The 23,849-nt window shown below is 43.7% G+C and overlaps 1 protein-coding gene across 1 annotated transcript in view; it reads right to left on the bottom strand.

The window, feature by feature from the left end:
* TCERG1L (transcription elongation regulator 1 like) overlaps nucleotides 1-23,849 on the bottom strand; it is a 256,994-nt gene that overhangs the window by 175,819 nt on the left and 57,326 nt on the right. Inside the window, exon 4 of the mRNA XM_066601194.1 lies at nucleotides 699-896. Within this exon, the coding sequence (XP_066457291.1) occupies nucleotides 699-896 (198 nt within the window). The remainder of the gene's footprint in view (nucleotides 1-698; nucleotides 897-23,849) is intronic.

Raw genomic sequence — 23,849 nt, 5'->3', positions numbered from 1 at the left:
TACAATGGGGTCACGAAACGAGTGCCCTTCCTCTGTGAACCCCTTACATGCCACAATCAACATTGATCACATCATGTAAGGAGGTTAACAGTGGGGATTGGTGTTCTCACAGAAAACACGGCGGAGGGCTGATGCTGTCACAAAAGGGAATGCACTCCCCCTATGAACCCTTTACATGCCACAATCAACATTGATCAAAGCATATATGGGGAAAAACAGCTGGGATCGGTGTTCTCACTGATCTCCAATGTTGCAGCGAGGAGCCTAGCTGTGAGTTACAGCTGGCTCCTGCAGCAGATGGTGCAGGCTCAGCTTCTGAGACCTCACCATCAATAGGCAGTAAATGTATGCCCATTCGCGAGAAATACTTTCCAGCCCGGGTGTGTATTTACGTGCTGGTGGGGAGAGGTTAAAGAGAACCTGTCAAGTTGTAAAGTCAACAGGGCTGGCTGTATAGTCCCACTGACTATTTTTTTATACTCCTTTACCCAAATGGTCCCTAAGGTGCAGCTTCCTGCACAGTGAATCTGTCCACCTGTCACTGTTAATGGGTGACATTGGACTTGATTGACATTCTGATGACACCCATTAAGACTGAGTAGAGGGAACTGCTCTGTGCATAACTAACTAGAATGATCTAGGTCAAGTTACACGTCCAAGTTGCTGCACAGTGTAGAGTAAATGGAAAATAAGCTTACCAGGCAACTGAGAGGCTAGAAGTGGTATCTTGATTGGCGATATCCTCAACATACGATATGGCGGAGCCAAAGCTGTGGACAGCCCTTGTGATGATTCGGATTCAACCCCCATTAATGCTGTAGGAGGCATTGTCATGGCACCAACAATCGCAGTAGACTGGTTGTTGCTCACTGGCTTAATTCCATTTTGGCAACTTCCTGTAAATGAAATAGACCTTAAAGTAAATGGGAAGTACATGTTATCTGGGAATAAAGTAAGACCATCAATTGTTCATGATGTGAATTAAAAATAACATAAAAATTGGTGGAAAATCTTTGCTTTGTTTCCCAATGATGATTTATCACTTTATTTTAACAAATAAGATCTTTACTTCAGTCCGATTTCACATGAATGTACTAATGTTACATTTTTGCATCCACATTACAGACAAGTGTCCCAAGTCAACTGAGTGTCCCGACTCTAAATCTGTTGACCCAAAGTTGCAACATTATAAGGATCTATGTTGCTGGGAATTCAGGCCAATTGACCTGCATTCAGGCCTGAGAACTTGTCCATTACATGGGTATAGAAAGCACTCTTAAGACGCTTGGATGAGATCTGCCCAATTTCGATTGTTACAATTTTCTTTTGTCCCTGCCTCCTTTGTTAAATGAAGCTATTCCAGTTCTTTCTTTTTCAGTAACCACCTTTTCCTTTGAATCTCACTCCAAATTGCAGATATACATGTGTTCTGGGGCTGACCTCCTTCTTCTTCTAATATTCTAGTGCTCTATGGTCATCCCCCTCCTTGCTAACGGTTCCCAGGAAGCAGAAGTGTAACTTGAAGCTCCTGGGCCCCAATGTAAAACCTGTAACAGGGCCTCCAACTATGATGCTTTATTCATAGTACTGGACTCCCTATATGGAGAAGAGAGGTCTTATGGGCCCCCTAAGGCTCCTGGGCCCGGGAGTAACGCCAGTGCCAGGCAGTACTGTACCACACTTTTCTACAGTGCTGAGTAAAACAAATAATGCATGTAAGAAAAGGGGAATGTACTACAGCAAGTCCAACCTTAAGGCCGGCTTCACACGAGCGTGACGGGCTCCGCCGCGGAATATTCCGTGGCGAAGCCCGTCACGGCGCCCCCCAGAGACCCCATACTTAGCAGCGGAAGATAGCGTGAAGACGCTTCCCCCCCACCGCTGCCGCATCATGTGACACGCCCACCGCGTCACATGACGTGGCCAGCCATGTCACGTGACGCGCCGGCCGCGTCATATGACGCGGCGGCGGTAGGCGGGAAAGCATTTTCACGCTATCTTCCGCTGCGTTACAGCGGGAGATAGCGTGAACGGACGGCTTCCATTGACTGCAATGGAAGCCGTCAGCGCGTACACCCGCGGCAAATAGAGCATGCCGCGGGTGAGGACAGGAGATTTCACGGTGCGGAATTCCGCGGTGGAATTCCGCATCGGGAGCATTGTGCTGTTAGGTTCAATAGAACCTAATAGCAGCGGGCAACGCAGCGGATTTTCGCCGCGCACTAGGCGGCGTAAATCCGTTCGTGGGAAGGAGGCCTAAGTTGGGCAGTGCTCTGTGCTCTATGTTCTGTTTGTGCTCCCCCCATGTAGATGGTGTCATATGGTGTATACCTACCTATACCATATAATATCTAATTAACAACATCATACAAGATGTTGCCTAACAGTGATGTATATTGAACTAATAACGCTTCTATACAGTTGTCTATATGACAATGCTGTATAGTTCTGTTACCACCATACGTTGCAAAGATGATACAGTAGATGAAAAATGACACACAATGCCTAAACAGACGTCACCATACAGTGCTCAAATTAGTACCACAATACAATGACCAAAGAATAGCTCCATACTTGCTTTTAGGTAAAAGGCAAGGGTTATTGGTGGCGATTCAATTCTAAAAGATGGAGGTACAACACAACCCACTGTTCCTGCTCCACTACAGTCTTCGCTCAGGAAGCGTATCATTTCTCCTTAGGCAGAGCACCTAGAAGGTGTGAGGAGACTTATAATGCCATCCATGCTCCTCTGGGAAATATGCCTCTACAGCGCCACCTATTGGAAGTCAATATCAGGCTTTTTAAACAAGTCTTGTAACATGACTGGGAATTGTGAGCCATTGTGAGTCTTGCACACTCTTCTCCACCTTAGTGTATCTTCAAAAACAGAGGAAGACAAAATCTTTACAAAAAACATCGGGGCAGATTTACTAACACTGGGGCTTATTTACTTAGACCAGCTTTTCACATAGCAGTCTAAGTAAACTATACACTCAGCTGCCAGCGATGTATTAAGAGGCATAAGCCCCTTTTATTTGTCTCATCTGGTGGCACTTCCATGCACCATATGATAACCTACACCAGCTCCGAGCTAGAGTAGGTTTTTGCTATCATCTATGCCAGGCTCTGACATGGATGATAGTAAATTTGACGGGCCATGTGCAACCATGCCCCTTGAAGCTGGACACTTTTTGAAGTAGAGGCAGAGTGTGATGTTAATGCCTAAAAAGCCAATCGTTTTGGCAAATGCGCCAAAATTGCAACTTTTGGAAGTCTCTGCTGGATGATAAACCTGGTGCATCTTCAGTCACTTCTGTTTAACTATGTACCATCTATTATTTGGCTTTGTGTAAGACAGTTTTTGTATTTCAATTTTGGTTCAATTTTCGGTGCACAATGTCACATTTAGGCCATTTTCCCCTGCCCTGTAAAGCCACACCCCTTTCCATCTAAGCCACACCCATTTACAGGACGCAACAGAAAAAGTGTGCAATAGTGCCTCAAACATATAAATGTGGTGCAATGCATGTAAAAAAGTTTTCTGTCGCAATTTGTAATGGAAAACTTATACATTTTCAATAGTAACTCTGCCCCAATGTATACAAAGAGAACAAACTATAAAAACCTAGGGAAACACCTGGAAGGGAGTTCACGTCCCCCGAAGATTATCATCCTGCAAACACTTTTAATCTTTTCTGAAAAATAAAAGAAATGACTGATAACACCTTTCTAGACCCGAGGTATTTTTTGTACAGTGGGCTTTATTGCCAGTAGTCTAATTAGGGTGTTTAAATACTACTGCTATACAATAAATATTAAGTGGTCCACCTTTAATGCAAGCAGTCTGAACACGGATCTTCCAAACCCAAGATAGAGTTTATTTTTCCTTTGGCTTGAGGTGCAGCAATACAGACTCCAGTCGCTTCAGGTAAAAATAGAAGTAAAGCTCTGAATATGTATGTATAACCCTGCGCGCCAAAGGTACATAACAAGTATCTGCACCCGTAAGTAGGCCACTACCTCAGCCTACCAGAATAAATGAGATGCAAAAGCAATAATGTACGAACGGTGCGCTAAACTTGATGAATGCGCCTATATTAGTACAACCAAGAAAAGAGGCCTATAAACTGCAGCGGGATAGAGTACAAAAAGGTAATATAGCAATATTAAAAAATACAAGAAAAAAGTGACAGTAAAGATAAAAAACAACAATATATCAGTGTAAACAACACTCGCCCTGCAGCAGGGTGGAGAACGGGAGCAGAAGGCAATAACCAGCAGTAAAGAAAAAGCACAGAGCACAAGTGTGAGCTGCAGCCACTCGGGCCGGTAGCAGCTGCTTACACAGATACTGCGGGCTGGGGGTGATGTCACCTAGCCTCACTACGGAAGCTAAGAAAAGCCCAAAAAACTCCAATGCGTATCGAGACCTTAACACTGGTCTCTTCTTCAGGGATGTGATACTTGTACTGACATCCAACATCCGTTGTTGCATTGTGCCACACTCTAGATTTTCACTGCAAAAACACCGGACTTGACATCATCCCAGAGGTGGTAGTCCAAGGGGGTGAGATCCAGCAACCATAGGGGCTACTCCACTGGACCATAATGCCTAATCTACCTCCTAGAAAACTGCTGATCCGAAAACATGAGGACATCACAAACCATAATGTGTGTGTGTGTGTGTGTGGGGGGGGGGGGGGGGGGGCACCATCCTGCTGGTGACGTCATTACAGGTCCTATAAGATATATAAAACACAGAGCCTGACCGACAGAAGAACAACACAGTTAGGACTCTTGAAAAGGGTTGGACAAAAATAACAAAATGAGAATACAACTAAGCTGCTTTTATCGGCCTACCACCACCACAGAGATCCGGTAAGCTAAAGAAAGTGCAGTGACATCACTGATGTGGGAAGAGTCAAGCAGTGTTTGTGTTGTGTAGGGATCAAGATGGATGTGGTAGAACTGTGTGTGTGATGTGTAGGGATCAGATTGGATGTACCATGTAGCAGAGCTGTATGTGTGTGAATCAGGGTGTAGCAGGGCTGTGTATGTGATGTGTGGGGTCAGGATGGATGTAGTAGAGCTGTGTGTGTGATGTGTGGTGATCATAATGGACGTATCATGTAGCAGAGCTGTGTGTGTAATGTGTGGGAATCAGGTTGGATGTAGTGGAGCTATGTGATATGTGGGGTCAGGATGTGTGTAGCAGAGCTCTGTGTGATGTGCTGTGTGTGTAATGTGTGGGGTCAGGATGGATGTAGTAGGGCTGTGTGTGATGTGTGGGGATCATAATGGATGCACCATCTAACACAGCTGTGTGGCGCATTGTGCCACCAGAAACACTGGTACTATAATTTCCAAATAATTACTGGTATATACTTTGTAACTCCACGTCTTTCTTGGAGATAATACCATATTGGATAGGTACAAAATGTAGAATGTTCTCTGTTATGAAGAGGAGCTGAACAGATCCTAAAATGTACAAAGATAAATTGACAATTGCAGCAGGTTCGTTGCTAGATTTTTAATTAGCTAGTCATTGCAACTCCTGGCAGCGATAAGTGAGAGCGAGCATATGGATTTAGTAAAGAGAACTCAGATTTGTTGTGGCATGCAGCGGGAAGAATTACCATATAAAATAGCGCTATAATATATGTCGTTGGAACATATGTGAAGCTATGTGAGCTTCATTGTGAATGAATGACATCCTGCGTGGTGCTGGAAAGCTTATATAGTGTGAGCCACGGTATGAAAACTGCTACAAATGCAGCTGGAACTACCGGGAGTCTAATGTAGGTCAATGACAGCATGGTCATTGTAGGGAACTTCACTGCCCTCCAGAATTTGGTAAATGGGTAAGAACACAAAACGGCCCATTGAGCCAATGTACACAAAAATCCTGCCTATCCAATTTCAAATACACTGATATATACAACAACAGTTTTTAATCAGATTCTGCTATAATTCTGCAAAAGTTAATTTGACACAGTGACATGAGTCCACATAAATTATACTGTACAGTACATATCTATGTACCATGACACATTTTAAGGGGTAGTCTAGTTTAGAAAACCCATTTTTGGACACTCTATTAGGGAATTCTGAGAAAATTGATGGGGAATAGGGTGGAGGTTGTCCAGGATCCTAGTCTTTTCACTAAAGTGAAGACCAACTGCAAAAGGCATCTCTTGCTCTGATGGACCCATCGTGTGTTGCATCACATAGATAACCTATTGATCTGAATTTCTACTATGTAATGCTTAATTTCCCCTGTGGTGGTGCTGCAGGGAAATTGTACACTTGGTGTCTGCTTTCCCTATAGATTATAGCTTATCACTCGGGATCTTAGCAGAGGGATACCTTGTGATCGGGTCATTCTCAAGGCTCCGGTTGTAGCGTGCGAGCTGCAAACACGGGGTAGAACCAGGGTAGCATCTTTATGTCAACCTAGTACACATGGTTGCACCTAGTGCACTTTTAAATGCCTCTTTCATGTCACTGCAGAAGGTCTTTTAGGTGTCATCTGTTGAAAATTTCTGGTCAGGTCCAGCGGCTCTGGGGGTCTCCATGCCCAAACTACCGGTCCTATTAACAGGGCTGCAGGGGTGCGGTGCAGAGAAGCCCCAATCTTGGTGACCTCCCCTGGCCACCGTTATCCGGTACACCGCTCCGGGCGCGCGCTCCTTTGCACAAGGGGCTTGCGCCAAGTTTGCCGGGTTGCTGGGGAAGCGAGTGGTTACCAACACGCGCCGTGTTCCCGTTGCAATGACACCGGGCGCGCTTGCTCTGCACTCATTGCCGGATGTCTGCTCTATGCTCTGCACTCACTGTTTGAGGTCTAGATCTCTACTCTGGACTCCCTGCTTAATGTCTGGGTCCTGCTGCTGTCTGGCTCCCCGCCCCAATCAGCTGCTGAGGCAGGAGTTCTGACAGCATTTTAACTTCTCAGTTCCTTCTGACCTTTGCCAGTGTTTGATAGGTCTTCTGCTGCACTAGCATTTCTTGGAATTGACTGACTCCCTGTTTGACTTACTTGCTTGGACCGCGACTTCGCCTTCGCCTGACCTCTTGTACTGCGTAGCCTCCTGTTGCTGACACAGATTACTTGACCAGCCTCTGTGTTTGTTTGTCTCAGTGTTTTTGTTTTTTTTGTAGTCTGACTTCTCGCCCCTCATCCCTAGAGAGTCTAGGGACTATTGCCCAGTTGTCACCCTGTGGCTTAGCCCATGGGGGCAAGTAGGTAGGGACAGGGGTTTGCGGGCAGTTTCAGGGACTTCCAGTACCCGGACCCCAATTCCCTGACATTCCTCTGGTGTAGAATAGTGTGGTGCAGAGTGTTAAGACAAGAGTAAGGCAGTCCTAAGCTCTAGCTGCCGTAATTTTACTATCGGCAGTGCTTTAAGCCCAGGACCAGGCGCCGTATATTTACCGCGCCTGGTCCTTAATGAGTTAATGAAATCCAAACATGGAAATGTTTTTACATTCTCAAAACCAATGTGATGAAAAAGCTGTTGGAATCTAACAAACTTTTCTGCATATTGAAATGAACATTGTACTGTTAAAAGGAATATCTTATCAGAAAATAACCTATTGTATGAGCCAAGTGTTCATATTAAACATTTTTATTTTAATTTTGGGTGATTTTTTTCAAAATCTTGATGCAACAATAAGTATCTAAAAAAAATCTAAACTCCTGAAGTTTACACACTGACCACTAAGTGTAACAGTGATCTGACGATTCTTGTTCTATAGAACACCATCTCATTAACATTAAAGATGAGCGAACGTGTTCGGCTCCGCCCCTTTTCGCCCGAACACCGAACTTTGCGAGCAATTCCGTTCTCGGGCGAAAAAAGTTCGGGGGTCGCCGTGGCAGCGCGGGGGGGTGCGGCGGGGAGTGGGGGGGAGAGGGAGAGAGAGAGGGCTCCCCCCTGTTCCCCGCTGCTGCCGCCCGCGCCGCCGCGCCTCTCCCCGCCCCCCGGCGCCCCCCGAATCTTTACGCGCGGACACTGAAGTCCTCGGTAAAGCCGGTGTCCGGGTGCGGAAGTGTTCGTTAAGAACACGTTCGCTCATCACTAATTAACATCACAGACTGGATTACACTGAAAGGTAACACCTATATAAATAGCTTAGGATCTACCACTCACAGTAGTTGGATTTTGCAGCTCACCTCCTCCCCCTCCTTGCACAACAACTTCTGCACAGGGCATGCTCGCAACACTTTGCCACAGAAGTCAAATTACCTTCCTTAGTGTAACAATATTACATGCTATAACCACTAATTACTTCAGAAGGGTTGGTGGTCCAGGAATTATTCTGATTTCCAGATTCAGGTCAGGAAGGATTTTTTTTTCACTTAAATAGGAAAATTGGTTTCTATCTCTTGGGGGGGGGGGGGGGTTGCCTTCCTCTGGATCAACATTGGGGGAAAAAATAGGCTGAACTGGATGGACATACGTTTTTTGGGGGGCTAGCATACTATGTTACTATTTGCTACATTTATACTTTTTCAAAAAACAGATACTTTTCAAACATAAAAGGATAAATACACTCAAAAAGAGGTTCCGATATGTCAAAAAGTTTCTCATTTATTAAATTCCATTCAGAAAAGTTCAGAACTTTTATCACGGTAGAATCCTATTGAAAATATTATGTTTAATTAAAACTACAAATTACTGGATATTTGAGGATTCACAAGGCATCAGTGAATTAAATGCAGAGATGATAACATGTACAAGTAGCCATCGAAGGTCCAAGGTAACTTATTCCATGAAAATATGTAACCTCATAGGGCACAGAATTCTCCTTTATTTCCCACAGTTTCCTATAAATCATACTACTTCCTCTAATCGCCCTCCTCTCAGTCCTCTTTGACCTTTTCCCATTGTCTGTGTTTCATCCCTTTTTAGCGTTGGTCCTTTATATGATACATTTTCCACTTGCTTCCGAGTTCGGTAACCTTTACCCTTCTCTCTCTTCCCTCCAAGCGCGTTTCTTTATGCAGGTGATTACTAGGAGTCATACGGTTTCCCTTCATTGTGGAATTCACCAGTGATCTACAAGAAATCTATTCATTTCACTCATAACGACCTGCCAAGTACCATTTTACTGTTTAAGTAATGGAAGCGTACTGTAACCAACATAGCCATGAATCAAGAATAACCAAAGCCCTTCAGTACAACATACATAAAGCCTTGTGGTTGCATTCCCAAGCACTGTTACCTCTAAGCTGTGTGCTTTGGAAATGATAGAATTAAATTGTAAACCCCCACAGACAGGTAGAGCTGTTAGGGTGAATTCATATTCTGTAGACTTGTAGCAGTAATTTTTTTACTATCTCATTCATCAAAAACAATGTCATCCAAGTGAATGGAGTGGATATTACAGTTGTAAACATAACTGCCATGAATCGGTTACCCAAAGAGTTAAACTAGGGCCATCAGTCTAAGCGCATCCACATGTTCTTCCATGTCTACATGTTATAACAAATAGCAATAAAGTATATGCACTGTATGCTATGTACAGCAGTCATTCCCATGCTGTTTTGTCACCTCTTCTCTACTAGCTTGTTTACAACAGTTGCCATACAACTGATTCACACCTTGTCATTTAGAGTGAGCCAACTGAGCCCACTCATCTGGAGAGGATTTCTGATTGGCTAGCCAATCTTTAAATATCCCTGGCTTCTGCAGTTTGTTACTGGTTATAGCGAAAACTATGTACACCAACTCCTGTTTTTGTTCTTTGCTTATAGTATCAAGTTCCTAGTCTAGCTTTGTTTCTTGTCAGTGTAGTTTTGCTCAGGCGACTATTTCTAGCCCAGTACTTGCTTCTTAAAATTTGCAGTTTGCTTTATATCTATATTATTTATATCTGTCTTGCTTCTTAGTTCAGCTATGCGCAGTTTAGTGTTCTCATCTCTGTGTCTTAGTCTCCTTTAATTGTTTGTCAAGGTAAATGTTTCAGATAGTGTTTCCTTAAGGGATATCTTCAGGGATACCCAGGGACAGTGGTGTCTGTTGCTAGGGTCAGCATCAGGGATAAATTAGGGGAAGACTTACATAAATATAGAGTTATAGTCAGTTATCAGTTCATCATCATCGTCCATTTTTTCCATCATCTGATTAGTGTTGGTATGTGCTTTATATTATTGCTCATTTGACTTTCCAGCTGTTACTTAATTTGGCTCCACTGTAAATTCTGGCAGACACTGTTAATACTCAGGAAGGGCAACTTTTATAGGTGAAGTCTAGTACTGTAATTCTGTGTACAGTGGGTGTCATTACACTTTATCACTAAATAATGTACTGTATATTAATTCAAAAATCTGTTTGATTGGCCATATTTGGTCTAAATCAGGACTTCTTAATGATTTTCTACTGGTGATGAACATGGTGATGCCAGCATACAGTATGTAATGTTGTATTACATAGTTTGGATAAACTGTATTGTTAATACCTTCCTATAGAGCTATACCTCTAGAATGTACTGTTCTCCTGTTATCTATCAAGGTTGAACTAATACTGACGGCAGAGATGAGCTTAGGTGATTGATTCATACCGAAACAATATATGGTTTTCTCTTCTTCATTTTAATGGACAGATCTCATTGTGGATTACATTAGTAACACACTGTGGCTTAATGTTATAATGGATATGACCCTTTCTAATAATATCTGATGAGTGTAGACTTTTGTACATTAGGCTACTCCACAGATGACTGGAAGTGGTTTAAACCAAATTAGATTTGTCTTGTCAGTGCTTATTGTAGATTCTTTCATACTTGCAATTAAAATTAAGAGATAACGGTCTACAAGGCTTTAAAACATTATGACAGGGTTTCCCAAATCCAGTCCTCAAGGGGTGCCTTGAAGACTGGTGTCGGGAAACACTGCATTACGATATAGGAAGTGCTTAGTTTTTGTTGGTCTTGCGTTTCTTGCAATTGTTCTATTGGTCTAATGAACATGACCACATTATAGCACTATACAAGCTCTCTGTACAAAGCTACAATAGGGTACCCATAGCTGCTCCATTGGATCTCCATATATTTCTCAGATTTTATACAAAGCTATTGCATATTCCATTGAGTGCAGTATTATAGAGATAATGCCGTCTTGAATTTATGTTTCTAGTGAACATAGCTTTATAATATCGTACTTTATTGGGGTCCATATGGTGGAAATTGCATTGCACAGTTCTATAGCTGCAGGAGGCATGAGCCCACAATATAAAAAGATAGTGATAAGTCTCCTAATTCATTGGATTGCAGAATGGTTTTACTGTGGGCTGCAATGTAATAGAGCTCAGTGGTGAATATTGCAGCTATTGCAGTGATTACAGATAAGGAAGTTTGCAAGTAGGGTCGACTTTTAGCATCGGCACAATAATTTGTTCATTTCTAGTGGTAAAAAAATGCCTACTATTGAATCTTTTTTGATATGTGACTGTTGCACAATGCCACCAGCTTATAGTGCACATACATAACTAAATAATGGTTTGCTTCCATTCCTCATAGGTTATAACACAGCAGAGTCATACCTGTGCCCTTCAGTGTATGAAGAACAGGAAGCTACGTATTGCTCTTTACAAGGTCCATCCATTTCCAGCTTGCTCTTCTGAAGAACCCAGGCATCAGTTATTTCATGAAATAAGTAGTACTAACAATACCAGTACCACAGATCTGGCAACCTTTGTATAGTTACAAGAGCAACTAGGGATATAGCATAATGGGAGGGGGATTGGGTTGGGATTCTCCATAGTTTTGCAATACAATTATGAGTTTAACAAATTGTTAAAATTGGGGATAGCCAGCTGAATCCTACCCTAAAGGGAACCCGTCATGACCTTCAGGCCCAATAAACCACATTCTGGGGCTGAAAGGTCAAGGAATGCGGTGTCCGGCAAAAGGTGTTTTATACTCACTAGGTGTCCCATTCCTGTGCTGTGTCCCCCCTGAAGTCCACACATGCCAGCAGCGTGACTCTTTTCAGTCTACTCTGTGCATGAGCTCTCTCATTCATCTCTATGGGAAAGCACACGCACAGAGTGGACTGAAAAGGGCAGGCGAGTTAATGATGGCTATATAGGGTGTAGTCAAAAAGACTGATCCAGCGCTATATCTCAATAGTGGTGTCCTATATTGAAATAGCAAACATATGGTGCACAGGCCCCTAGGAGCCCTGGAAAATGGTTTTCAATTTAGTGTTGTGGCCCCTGTAAGAGGTACAGAGAAAAACCCAATTGCAAAGTTGAAGAGTAGCACATGAGAAGCAGAAACCTGCTTTTCATGTCTCTAAGTGGTATGTGACCACTAATATGACTGAGATAAAGAAACATAAGTTCTGGCAGGAAAAAAAAATCATAGAATCATAGAATTGAAGAGTTGGAAGGGACCTCCAGGGCCATCGGGTCCAACCCCCTGCTCAATGCTGGATTCATTAAATCATCCCAGACAGATATCTGCCCAGCTTCTGTTTGAAAACTTCCATTTAAGAAGAACTCACCACATACTGTGGCAACCTGTTCCCCTCATTGATCACACTCACTGTCTAATATCTAATCTGTGTCTCCTCTCTTTCAGTTTCATCCCATTGCTTATAGTCTTTCCATGTGCAAATGAGAATACACAGTGACAGCTCTTCAATATTTGTAGACAGCTATTAAGTCTCCTCTCAGCCTTTTTTTGCAAGTTAAACATTCCCAGATTCTGTAACTGTTCCTCATAGGACATGATTTGCAGACCGCTCACCATCCTGGTAGCTCTTCTCTTAACTTGCTCCAATTTGTCTATGTCTTTTTTTAAATTGGGGTGCCCAGAACTGGACACAGTATTCCAGATGAGGTCTGACTAAGGAAGAGTAGAGGGGGATAATGACCTCACGTGATCTAGACTCTATGCTTCTCTTAATACATCCCAGAATTGTGTTTGCCTTTTTGGCTGCTGCATCACATTGTTGACTCATGTTCAGTCTATGATCTATTAGTATACCCAAGTCTTTTTAACATACGCTGTCTAACCCAATTCCTCCTATTTTGTTTGTGCTTTTTTTAAATTTTTCTTGCCCAGACATATGACTTTGCATTTTGCCTTGTTAAATACCATTCTGTTAGTCACCACCCACTGTTCAAGCTCCTTGCTCTTTTCTCTAGTATTAGCTATCCCATATAGCTTTGTGTTGTCGGCAAATTTGATCAGTTTCCCCTTAATTCTCTCCTCCAGATCAATTATAAAAATGTTGAACAATACTGGGCTTAGAACAGAGCCTTATGGTTCCCATTTGACATATTCTTCCACTTGAATGTGCAGCCATTTATGATCACTCTTTGAGTACAATTTCTCAGCTGTGAATCCGCCCAACAGTTGCCTTGTTAATCCCATATTTGGTCATTTTTTTAAAATAAGTATTGTATAAGATACTTTTTCAAATGCTTTACTAAAGTCAAGATATACTGTATCCACAGCATTTCCCTGATCAACCCAGTCGGTGATTCTGTCATAGAAGGAAATTAGATTCGTCTGACATGACCTGTTTGTTACGAACCCATGATGGCTCTGGTTAATTACCCCATTCCCATCCAAGTACTTGCATACATGTTGTTTAATAATTTGTTCAAAGATGTTTCCCGGTATAGAAGTCAGGCTCACAGGCCTGTAGTTTCCTGGATCCACCTTCTTCTCTTTTTGAAGACTGGAAAAGGGAAATGTTGTACCTATCTTCTGGGACTTCTCCTGTTCTCCAGGAATTTTCAAAGATTATGGTGAGTGGATAACAAGGGGAGGAAGACCTGTATTCCAATCATGTGTATAATCCCACCAAGTTTCTGTGATGCCAATGACATCATATTTCTGTTCCTTTGTTAGTAGCTCCAATTCCCCTTGTTTGCTTCCCATGCTCTGTGCATTTATGTACAAATATTTAGTTTGTGATCGATGTCTCTTGCTCCTCTACTTTCCATCTGAATTTTTTGTCTTTGTTCTTTCTTTCCACTTTTATAATGTGAGTGTTACGGCACTCTGCCCCCCGAGCGCCAAGTGGGGTGCCCTGATCTTCCCGCACCCCACTGTCCCTGCCTACTTGCCTTGGCCCTGGCTAACCCCAGGTGGACAACAGGGACAACAGGTTTCGACAAAGACTTATGGAACCCCCTGCGACCCCTCCTTTTGCGATTTCCAGGGGACCGGTACCCCTTCTGTCCCACCCTGTATGGCTCAAATACCGACAGACTCTCCTCACAACGCAACTGCATACGAGACCCCACCCCTTTCTTCCGTCCCCCCTGCAGAGCATCGGTGGCGACATCAGCAGCAGGGCAGGCAGACGGGGTGTGAGGGTAAGTGAGACCTCAGGGACTGAGTGCGGTATCGACTGAGCAGGGAGGAATTGAAGCGCGATGGCTATGGCAGGACGGCCCCTACTGGGTTAGCTCCCCAGTGGCCCAATCGAATTGGGGGGTTGTGCAACGCCAGCCACGGCATCCCTAGTACCATGTCTACCGACATTTTCTCCATCACCAGGAATGATAGACCTTCCGAATGGCGACCCCCCACCGTGAGTTGTAACACTGGGGTCCTCCATCGTACCAAGCCCGAAGCAAGAGGAGTAGCATCAATGCTAGCAAAACGAATTGGCGTCTTCAGCACCACAAATTCAGCCCTCAGGGGCTCAACGAGATGCATGCTTATCAGGTTAGCGGCTGCTCCGGAATCAATAAACACCTGCCCTAGGCGGGAGAAGTTCCGGAATCTAACCTGGCAGGGTATCAGAAGTCTAGGACGTACCTGTGGTCCTAGGCGACCCTCCCTGCAATCGCCTAGGACTGGGAATCTTTCTGCCGATTCAGACTGTGGATGCTGAGGCTTCCGGGGGCAGGTTATCACCCGATGTCTAGCTTTCCCGCAGTAGAGACAGAGATGATGAAATAACCGAATCCGGCGTCGCTCCTTGGGGTCCAGCGGGTTCAGTTCCATAGGTTCGGGAACAGAGACTGGTACGGACGTGGAGGGAACAGGACAAATGACCTCCCTGACTCTATGGGTCGGTCTATCTTGCTTCCCAGCCCTGAGCCTCCTATCTGCCTTCACTGCTAGCTCCACAGCCTCCTTTAAGGACCTGGGAACGGGATGGGAGATCAACAGTTCTTTGACCGCGTCCGAGAGACCTTGCATAAAAACGTCTTTCAGGGCACTATCGTTCCATGCAGTATCACCCGCATAGCGTCTGAAATTGGAGCAATAATCCTCCACACAAAGCGACCCCTGATGCAGCGCCAGCAACCGCGAAACCGCCAACCCCACTCGGTCCGGTTCATCGAAGATACCCCCGAGTTCCTGAAAAAAGGAGTCCACCGACTGCAGGGAGGGGGCACCCTCGGGAATGGAAAAGGCCCAGGTCTGGGCAGAGCCCCGCAGCAGGGACATTATAAGCCCGACCCTCTGGGCCTCCGAGCCGGAGGAACGGGGACACACCCGGAAAAACAGGCGACATGCCTGTTGAAAAACGAAAAACTTGTTCCTCTCCCCAGAGAACACCTCGGGAAGAGGGCACTTGGGTTCGGGACTGGTAAAGGCGTCCTGCCCCTGCGACAACGCCCACTGCTCCTGGGCCACCATGCGAGCTGACAAATCCCGGATCACCGGCACCAGATCTTGCAGCTGGTTTGCAAGGGCGCTGATCGCTGCCATAAAAAGAAAAACAGTATTTTAAGGGCCAGTTATTATGTTACGGCACTCTGCCCCCCGAGCGCCAAGTGGGGTGCCCTGATCTTCCCGCACCCCACTGTCCCTGCCTACTTGCCTCGGCCCTGGATAACCCCAGGCGGACAACTGGATGGCGGTCCCTGCCCTGGCTAGGGACCTGGCGGCTGACAAGACGAAAGCTACCTAATGGGGGGAACAGAGTGCCGACAGGGGAGGCAGATGGATCAAACCAACAAAACTTACAAGGCTGGAGATGGAGCTCACAGGCAAACTGGAAGGCTGCTGGATAGCAACTAGTGCTGACTGGGCCAGACTAGACTAGAGGCCAAACGAACTAACGAGAACAAACAGAGCTATAGGGAACCAGAAGGAGCTGACCGGCAACTAGGGACTGGCTGAGGATAACCACAGACAGACTGGCTAGGTGCATGCAGAACCAATAACTGGCAGTGAGCTCAACTCACTGCCAGTCTTTTAACCACACGGCTCCGCCCAGGGGCGGAGAGTGGGAGGAGGCCACTCCACCCCCTGCTGTATAAGAAGAACGGAGGAGTGCGGGCGGCACCCTACGGGCGGACACGCCCACGCCGCCGCCCACCGGCCGCCCCAAGCTGCTGGGATGACCTCGACACAGGGCTCCAGGCCGCCGGAGCCGACGCCGGAGCGACGCGCGCCGACCGCGGGACCCCGTGCCGCACTGTATGGTAGCAGTGAGGTTCTCAAATGTATTAATTAGCTGTATATTTTTACCTGACCTTTCACTTCCCTCTCCATATTGTTCTAGTTTAAAGGTCTCATGATGAGAGCAAGGTGCCTACCAAATATATACTTACCTGTTTTTGTAATGTGCAACCTGTCTCTACCAAGCAAGCCATCAGTACAGCCCATGCGAAAACATACTCAAAGGAGCACAACACAGGTCGGCATCTGAATCTCCTGCAGATGATGGTGGATGACTTCCTGGATTACCTGCCCCTATTTTAGTAGTAGGAGGTCATTTCAAGTATGCTTTTACATAGGCCATACTACTAGAACTTATGTTTCTTTACTTCAATCATAGCAGTGTTCCCATGGAAAGATACTAAATCTTCTTACATGCTATTCTTCAACTTTGCAATTATGTTTTACTCTCTATCTCTTACAGAGGCCACAGCACAAAATTGAAATCCATGTTCCGGGGCCCCCAAGGACTACTGCACCATACCATTGTGTAGCCTCAAGCCATCCTATTCAAGTAAACTGCTGTTATTTCAATATAGGACACCAGTATTGAGATATACCGCTGGGTTAAACCACATTTACAGCCCGACACTTGTGCCTGTGTGTTCTCACTCCCGTGCTGTTACACAGGAGCGAGTATCACTGGCTTTCTGACAGAGCAGCCATCAGGAAGCCGGGATGGCTGGAGGAGATTTCATTTCTCACTCTCCCCTGACCCTTTCCATTAACTTAACACAGTGGCCGTTCAGTAATGAATGGCTACTGTTTACACTCTTCATTCATCGTTTAGGTTTTTTTGCAGCCTAAACGATGAGCAATGATCTTGAACGATGAGTGTAAACAGCAGTCGTTCAGAACTGAATGGCGGCTGTGTTAGTGAATGGAGAGGGGCAGGGGAGAGCAAGGAGTGAAATCTTCTCCAGCTGCCCCACTGTGAGCCAATGATACTCGCTCCTGTGCAACAGCATGGGAACGAGTACATGCGGGGACGAGTATCGGGCATCATTTCCCTGACAGTCATCCCGTGTAAAAGGGGCTTAAGTCTTTTTGACTATACCCTCTATTATATTGCTGGAGACCTAGATAAAACAGGATATTAAAACTATAAGCTAAACACACAGGTAAGGGCCTAAACTCAGCTTCTGACTTTTTCCTAGTTTCTGCATAAGGATATGTATTTCATTACGTCCTGAAGACTTTAATAAGCCATGACATTTTTGTCAGTGAACTCTTGTTCATTCCAGCTGCCATAAAGCACACACACCTCCTTCTGCACTATTTGTACAGACAATTTAGAAAATAAAAGGAATTTCTTCAATATGGCCGCCTCCAGGGAAGTTTAAAAAAATGAAAATCAAAAGATAACATTAAAAATCAAAATTATATTTCTTGAATGCGTTTTTCAGTTTGTCTGCAGAATACTTCATTCTCTAAAGTCCCATTATTTCTTGATTTTCCCCACTAACCTCTTTATGTTGTCCCGGAGCTGTCTAGGTTTTATTTCGCAAGTGGGAAAAATTCATCCACAATACAGTAGGTTGGAATAATAATACACATCAGGATACATGGCTTTACTGTGTTACTCCATACACATTGGTGTGCTGAATATAAATTTGTTATACCCCTGGAATAACATGATATAAAACATAGATCTCTTTCACATTGCATTGTACAAACATCTACTACACCACCTCCAACAGAGGACCACACTATAGTATATCAACTCTTAATGAAGAAGGTTCCTGCTTGACTCAACAGACAATGCTCCCCTATGAAATCTGTAGACCAGACTCTACATTGTACCAAGTCCATATTAGTTCCTTCCATGGTAATAAACATGCCCTGAGCTTCTCATTAAAAAAGGTCAATTCTACCCGTAAACTAATTCATACTTGCAGGAAAGTTCTTCCTAAAGTTTTTTTTACTACTTTTAGAATTTTTTTTTTACATTTTAGCAACTCATTGTATAAATCATTCAACATAGCACTAAAGCAGCATATCCAGACTCGGATGCATAGGTTGGGTCATCACATGGATGGAGCATCATTGTTTTTAATTGTACAACTGTTCACCATCCAGCCGATGAGTAGGGAATTGCAGCATCGCCCCATTCAAGTGTAACTAGAGGGGAACACAGTGATAAACTACCACTGCAGCTCAATCATTTGCAGGGCTGTGGGGATCCCAGGGTTCAGATCCTTGTCGATCATAAAGTGATGGCATATCATAGCAATATAGCATAACTTTATAATGTGGTGCAGGGTGTTAAGGCAGCAGTATGCAGTCCTAAGCTCCCACTCACGACCTGAAGATTGCAAGTTCAAATCCTGAATGGTTCAGGTAGCCAGCTCAAAGTCAACTCAGTCTTACATCCTTCTGAGGTCGGTAAAATGAGTACCCAGCTTGCTGGGGGGTAATAAATAAATTACCTGAAAGTGCTGCGGAATATGTTGGCGGTATATAAATAACAAGTCCCTTTCCCCTTTTCCACCTTTATAAGACAAAAAAACCTTTAAGACTTTCCATTAAGTTAAAAAGGATTTTTTTCCCCCACATATTCTACTTTGGTCCCCATCATCTGAAATATTATTACTGCACATCAATTCACATCATCCTGGTCCGCAATAGTAGCACAGGATCCAACAATAAGCCGATACATTGACACAAAAATGTAGACAAAAGGAACTATCATAAGACAATGGTATTTGCCACTAGGATCTGTTTTTATTGGTTGATTCACAAATAATCTCTCTGAGCTCATTAATGTTTATCATGCAACAAAAAATTAATGTTCTCTATCCGGCTAAAATAGTTTTTCAGTGTCCTTACAGCGCTCTTACCAGGTGTACCGTTCACCCTTAACGTAAGACGCACCAAGACCTTGATGAACATAACGTTGTGTTCACACACAGAGCAGACTGTGGAACAAAGTAAAATATCATATAATCTAAACAAAAAGAGAAAGGGACAACCCCACCCTGACTACTAGGACAAGAACCAAGCTGCCTAAAAGCAAAGTTATCGCCCTGATAAAGGTGGCCTAACGTCTCGTGCCTCAGCCACTAACTCTAGCAACTCAAAGAAGGAAAACACTAATGAACAAACAAAAGCACCACTTATCTTTACAGAAGAACTCTTACCACTATGAACTCATCCTGTCTGCTCAAGGACTGAGATAATAATCAGCAACAACCAAACCGAGAAGCAGACTTAACTAATAACCGAGGCAATGCAAATGGACAGAGTTCCACAAATACCAGGGTAAAATTTACATAAGAAACAAGAGAACAAAATCAGTGACAGGGAAAACACTATGGAGATACAACCAACCAACCACAGTAACACCTAAAGAAATAGCAAACCGCAAAAGCATGAACATCAAACTGCCGGACAGACTGGAACAGTGCAGCCAGGCCATCTATGTGTCGAAATCACAGTGACATGACCCCTTCATGGCCAACAGATCGTGACACCAGGCTTCTCCTATGCCTTTCGAAGTATTCTTTGACACACGTCCTGACCTCAGCATACCATATCTCTCCTTTATAATTTGCTGATTTAGGAAAAGAAGGATGTCTACCCAGATTTTACTAAGGCATGGGAATGGAAGCTGGGGATGGAAATTTCGGTGGAGGATTGGCAAAAGACATTTCTGTTCACTCATAAGCTAACAGTGGCTTGTGCTGCATAAGAGAAAAATTACAAAATCTTGACCGGGTGGTATACATGCGTGACTGACGTGCATGATATATTCCCCTATATGTTAGAATCCAGTTGGCATTGTGAAACTGAACGTGGCACTATGCTGCATGTGTGGTGGGGCTGTGACCAAGTTAGGATTTTGTGTAAAAAGGGTGAACAACATTCCTCAAATTGCACTTATATCTACTATATACACTATATAGTATACTACCTAGTTCTATTGGCACTTTTGACTAATGGCAGCCAGATCTGTTATTCAGCATGATTGGTGCTCACCTAATACTCCTGGCATGATGAATGGCTGGAAGACATTTCCTATCTACATTGCATGGAAGAATTGGCTACGAACAGGGCAGGAGATGACTCAAAATGAATGCTGGTTTGGCTGCCCTGGCTAGAATTTATGCGGTGTCCTAATTTTCACTCCTCGTTTTGCTAAACACCTACTGCCTCCTGGGTAGAAGACAGGGATTGCTTGTTATGCCACCAGTTAATGATCGCCTTTTACTCCCCCTCCCTTTCTCTAATTTCCCCTTTCTTATTTCAACCCTTTGGTCTATAAAGCCTTCTTCATTCCTCCTAATGTTCTAATGATTGTGTTTCTCTTTTCTCGGTTATATTCAAGTCATAGCCCTCTATTATGCCAATCTTAATGTCTTATTGTGTTCTTCGGGAAAGTGGGCCTTTTTAAAGGATGTACTTTAGATCTCAGATTGCTGGAATAGCCCATATGACTCAGACGACTACTTTAACCCCTTAATGACGTGGCCCTTTTTTTCCATTTTCATTTTTTCCTCCCCCCTTTTAAAAAAATCGTAACTCCTTTATTTATCCATCGACGTAGCAGTATGCAGAGTTGTTTTTTGTGGGACGAGTTGTATTTTCAATGGTGCTATTTATTGTACCATTTCATATACTGAAAAACTTTTTAAAAATTCTCAGTGGAGTAAAATGAAACAAAAACGACATTCCGCCATCTTTCAGTGCGTCTTGTTTCTACGGCGCACAAACTGCAGCAAAAATGACATGAAAACTTTATTCTATGGGCCAGTATGATTGCTATGATGCCAAATTTGTATATATATATATTTTGCTGTACTACCTGTATTTTTTTAGAGCCATTAATTTTTTTTTAAATTATTTTCTGCGCGCAATAACTTTTTTAGTTTTGCCGTCGGCGTAGTTGTGCGAGGGCTCAGTTTTTGTGAGACATCCTGTCGTTTATGTTGCTACCATTTTGGAATACATACGACTTTTTAATCGCTTTTTATTGCATTTAATTTAATTTATTGCGATTGCGTTAAGGGGTTAATTTGCGTTGCTGGTTCTAATGATGATAGAATGTTGTGTAGAGCACTAAGCTCACTTAATTGATTACAGCGAGATAGAAAAATATATTCATTTTTTCTCATTTGTTTTTATTCTCTGATTATAGAATTTTTGTTATGTTGTCTATACATGGCAATGGGGATGGCTACATGTAACAGCATTTAGAGATAGGGTTTACAGCAGCTTCATGGGCCATTCACACAATGGACAAGAGAGGACCCGTTGACTCCTATTGGAGACTGTTCTAGACATGTTCTTGTGCAGAAGTCATTTTACAGGGAAAGGGAGTAGATAGTCACAGCTGATCACCTATTGTGAATGGTGGGTCCTGTGCTATCTACATAGAGGTGTTACCTGCCAGTGTAATCCGGCTTGTGATGTTATTGAGATGTCAGTGGTGAGGGCCTTCGGTACTATGTTTCATCTTCTCTCACCAATCACAATGGTGCAATCTCCAGTCACTGCTCCAAGCTATCAGTTACCTTCAGGAGATGAAAGCAGGGAGCTATTACACTCACCGACGCCACAAATTTATTCTGATGCAGCGCTGTAAAAAGACGGCACATCAGAATAAAGCCCATTAATAACCAAAAGGCCTATAGGAGGTCACTAAGGAGCTAAGTTGAAGAAAATAAACATTATCTTGAGTTTAGAAGAGTCGTGTTCAAGTGCTTGCATTGAAGGTATATCTTCTGGACAACCCTAAGCTAATTTTCCCCCACAGCCTATTATAAGGTTCCATGGTCAGTTTGAAAATGCAAGATTTTAGTTTTTTGTTTTTTTTTAAATAGATTGGCCATGTTCCTATGACACTGAATTGGTATGATGACAGGGTTGAGTAAAGTAAGGTCATATTCATTGCCAAATGCAAGAAATACACAAGAAACATCACATGATATCTGGCGTCACTATATACCAATCATCCATTCATAATAAAATGTCCCCATACAAGCATATCACCCTCTATCGCTTTAATAGATACAGAAGTATCACAGTTAAATTTCCCATTTGTCACTAGAGCTACAAATAACCCATCATAATATTCACGACAACCCCAGTCTGCCAAACTCAGCTCTTCTATAATTAGGCCACCGAAAATGAAAATTTCAACTCAAATTTGATTCAAATTAAGTCTTTCATCCTTTCCAGATGGTAACCATGAATAAATGTTTAACTTTGTTCACATCTGACACTAAAAGACATCTAAATGACATCGAAATCAATGGGATGTGACTGATGCAAACGACCAGTCACGGATGACATCAATCTTTTTTACAATCTACAAAGTTAAGGCTATTTGGGTGGTGCTGACCCCAATCTTGCTTCTACATGCTTCCGATCTGTTCAAGGCAGTTTTAATAAGTGAAGACTAGAGATGAGCGAGCACCAAAATGCTCGAGTGCTCGTTACTCGAGTCGAACTTTCAGTGATGCTCGAGAGTTCGTTTCGAGTAACGAACCCCATTGAAGTCAATGGGCGACTCGAGCATTTTTGTATATGACTGGTGCTCCGCTAAGGTTTTCATTTGTGAAAATCTTAGCAAATCACCAAAGTCATGTAAAAACCACAGAAATGGATAGGGCAGGCGAGGAGCAACATGCAGGGCTGCATTTCGGGCTCCGAGGTCTCACTATTAAGCCACAATAGTGGCAAGAGTGAGACCCCCCCCCCCCCAATGTCAGTATAACGATCGTTCTCCTCTGCCACAGCTGTAACAGAGGATTGAAAGCAATGGGCTGCCGGCGAGCGCGGGATGAATTTTCGGGAAGGGCTTAAAAATATAAGCCCTTACCTGAAAAAGAAAGATTTTAGTGTAAAAAAGAATAAAAATGCAGGCATTCTCTTCAATGGAGCCGCTGCTACTGCCGGCGACTCCATTGAAGACAATGATCCGCTGGCACACCTGAATTCTTTTTCAGGGAAGGGCTTTACATATAAGCCATTCCCTGGAAATGAATTAAAAGTGATTTAAAAAACAAAAAAAATAGATACTCACCTCCCTTAAGCTGCCAGGGCACAGCCGAGTCTTCTCCTGCTGTCCCCTGCACTGTGGTGCTGAACTGCTGTCATTCAGCTGAGCCAATCAGAGGCAACACTCACTCACCCATTCATGAATTCATGAATGGGTGTGAGTGAGATCTGCCTCTGATTGGCTCAGCACTGAGCCAATCAGGGGCATGTCTGACTCACACCCCCTTCACACCCACTGCAGGCCGGCTGCGCTGAACTCCGTCTGCCGGGACAAGGTGAGTATCTATATTTTTTTTATTTTTACACATTTCTGGATGAAATGCAGGAAAGGGCTTATATATTTAAGCCCTTCCCGACAATTCATCCCGCGATCGCCGGCAGCCCATTGCTTTCAATGGAGCCGGCAATACAGCCGGCTCCAT

This window comes from Eleutherodactylus coqui, chromosome 4, assembly GCF_035609145.1.
Source record: "Eleutherodactylus coqui strain aEleCoq1 chromosome 4, aEleCoq1.hap1, whole genome shotgun sequence".
NCBI classification, from domain to species: Eukaryota; Metazoa; Chordata; class Amphibia; order Anura; family Eleutherodactylidae; genus Eleutherodactylus; species Eleutherodactylus coqui.
The sequence above is the reverse complement of the archived record's forward strand: the minus strand, read 5'-3'. Positions and strand labels throughout refer to the sequence as shown.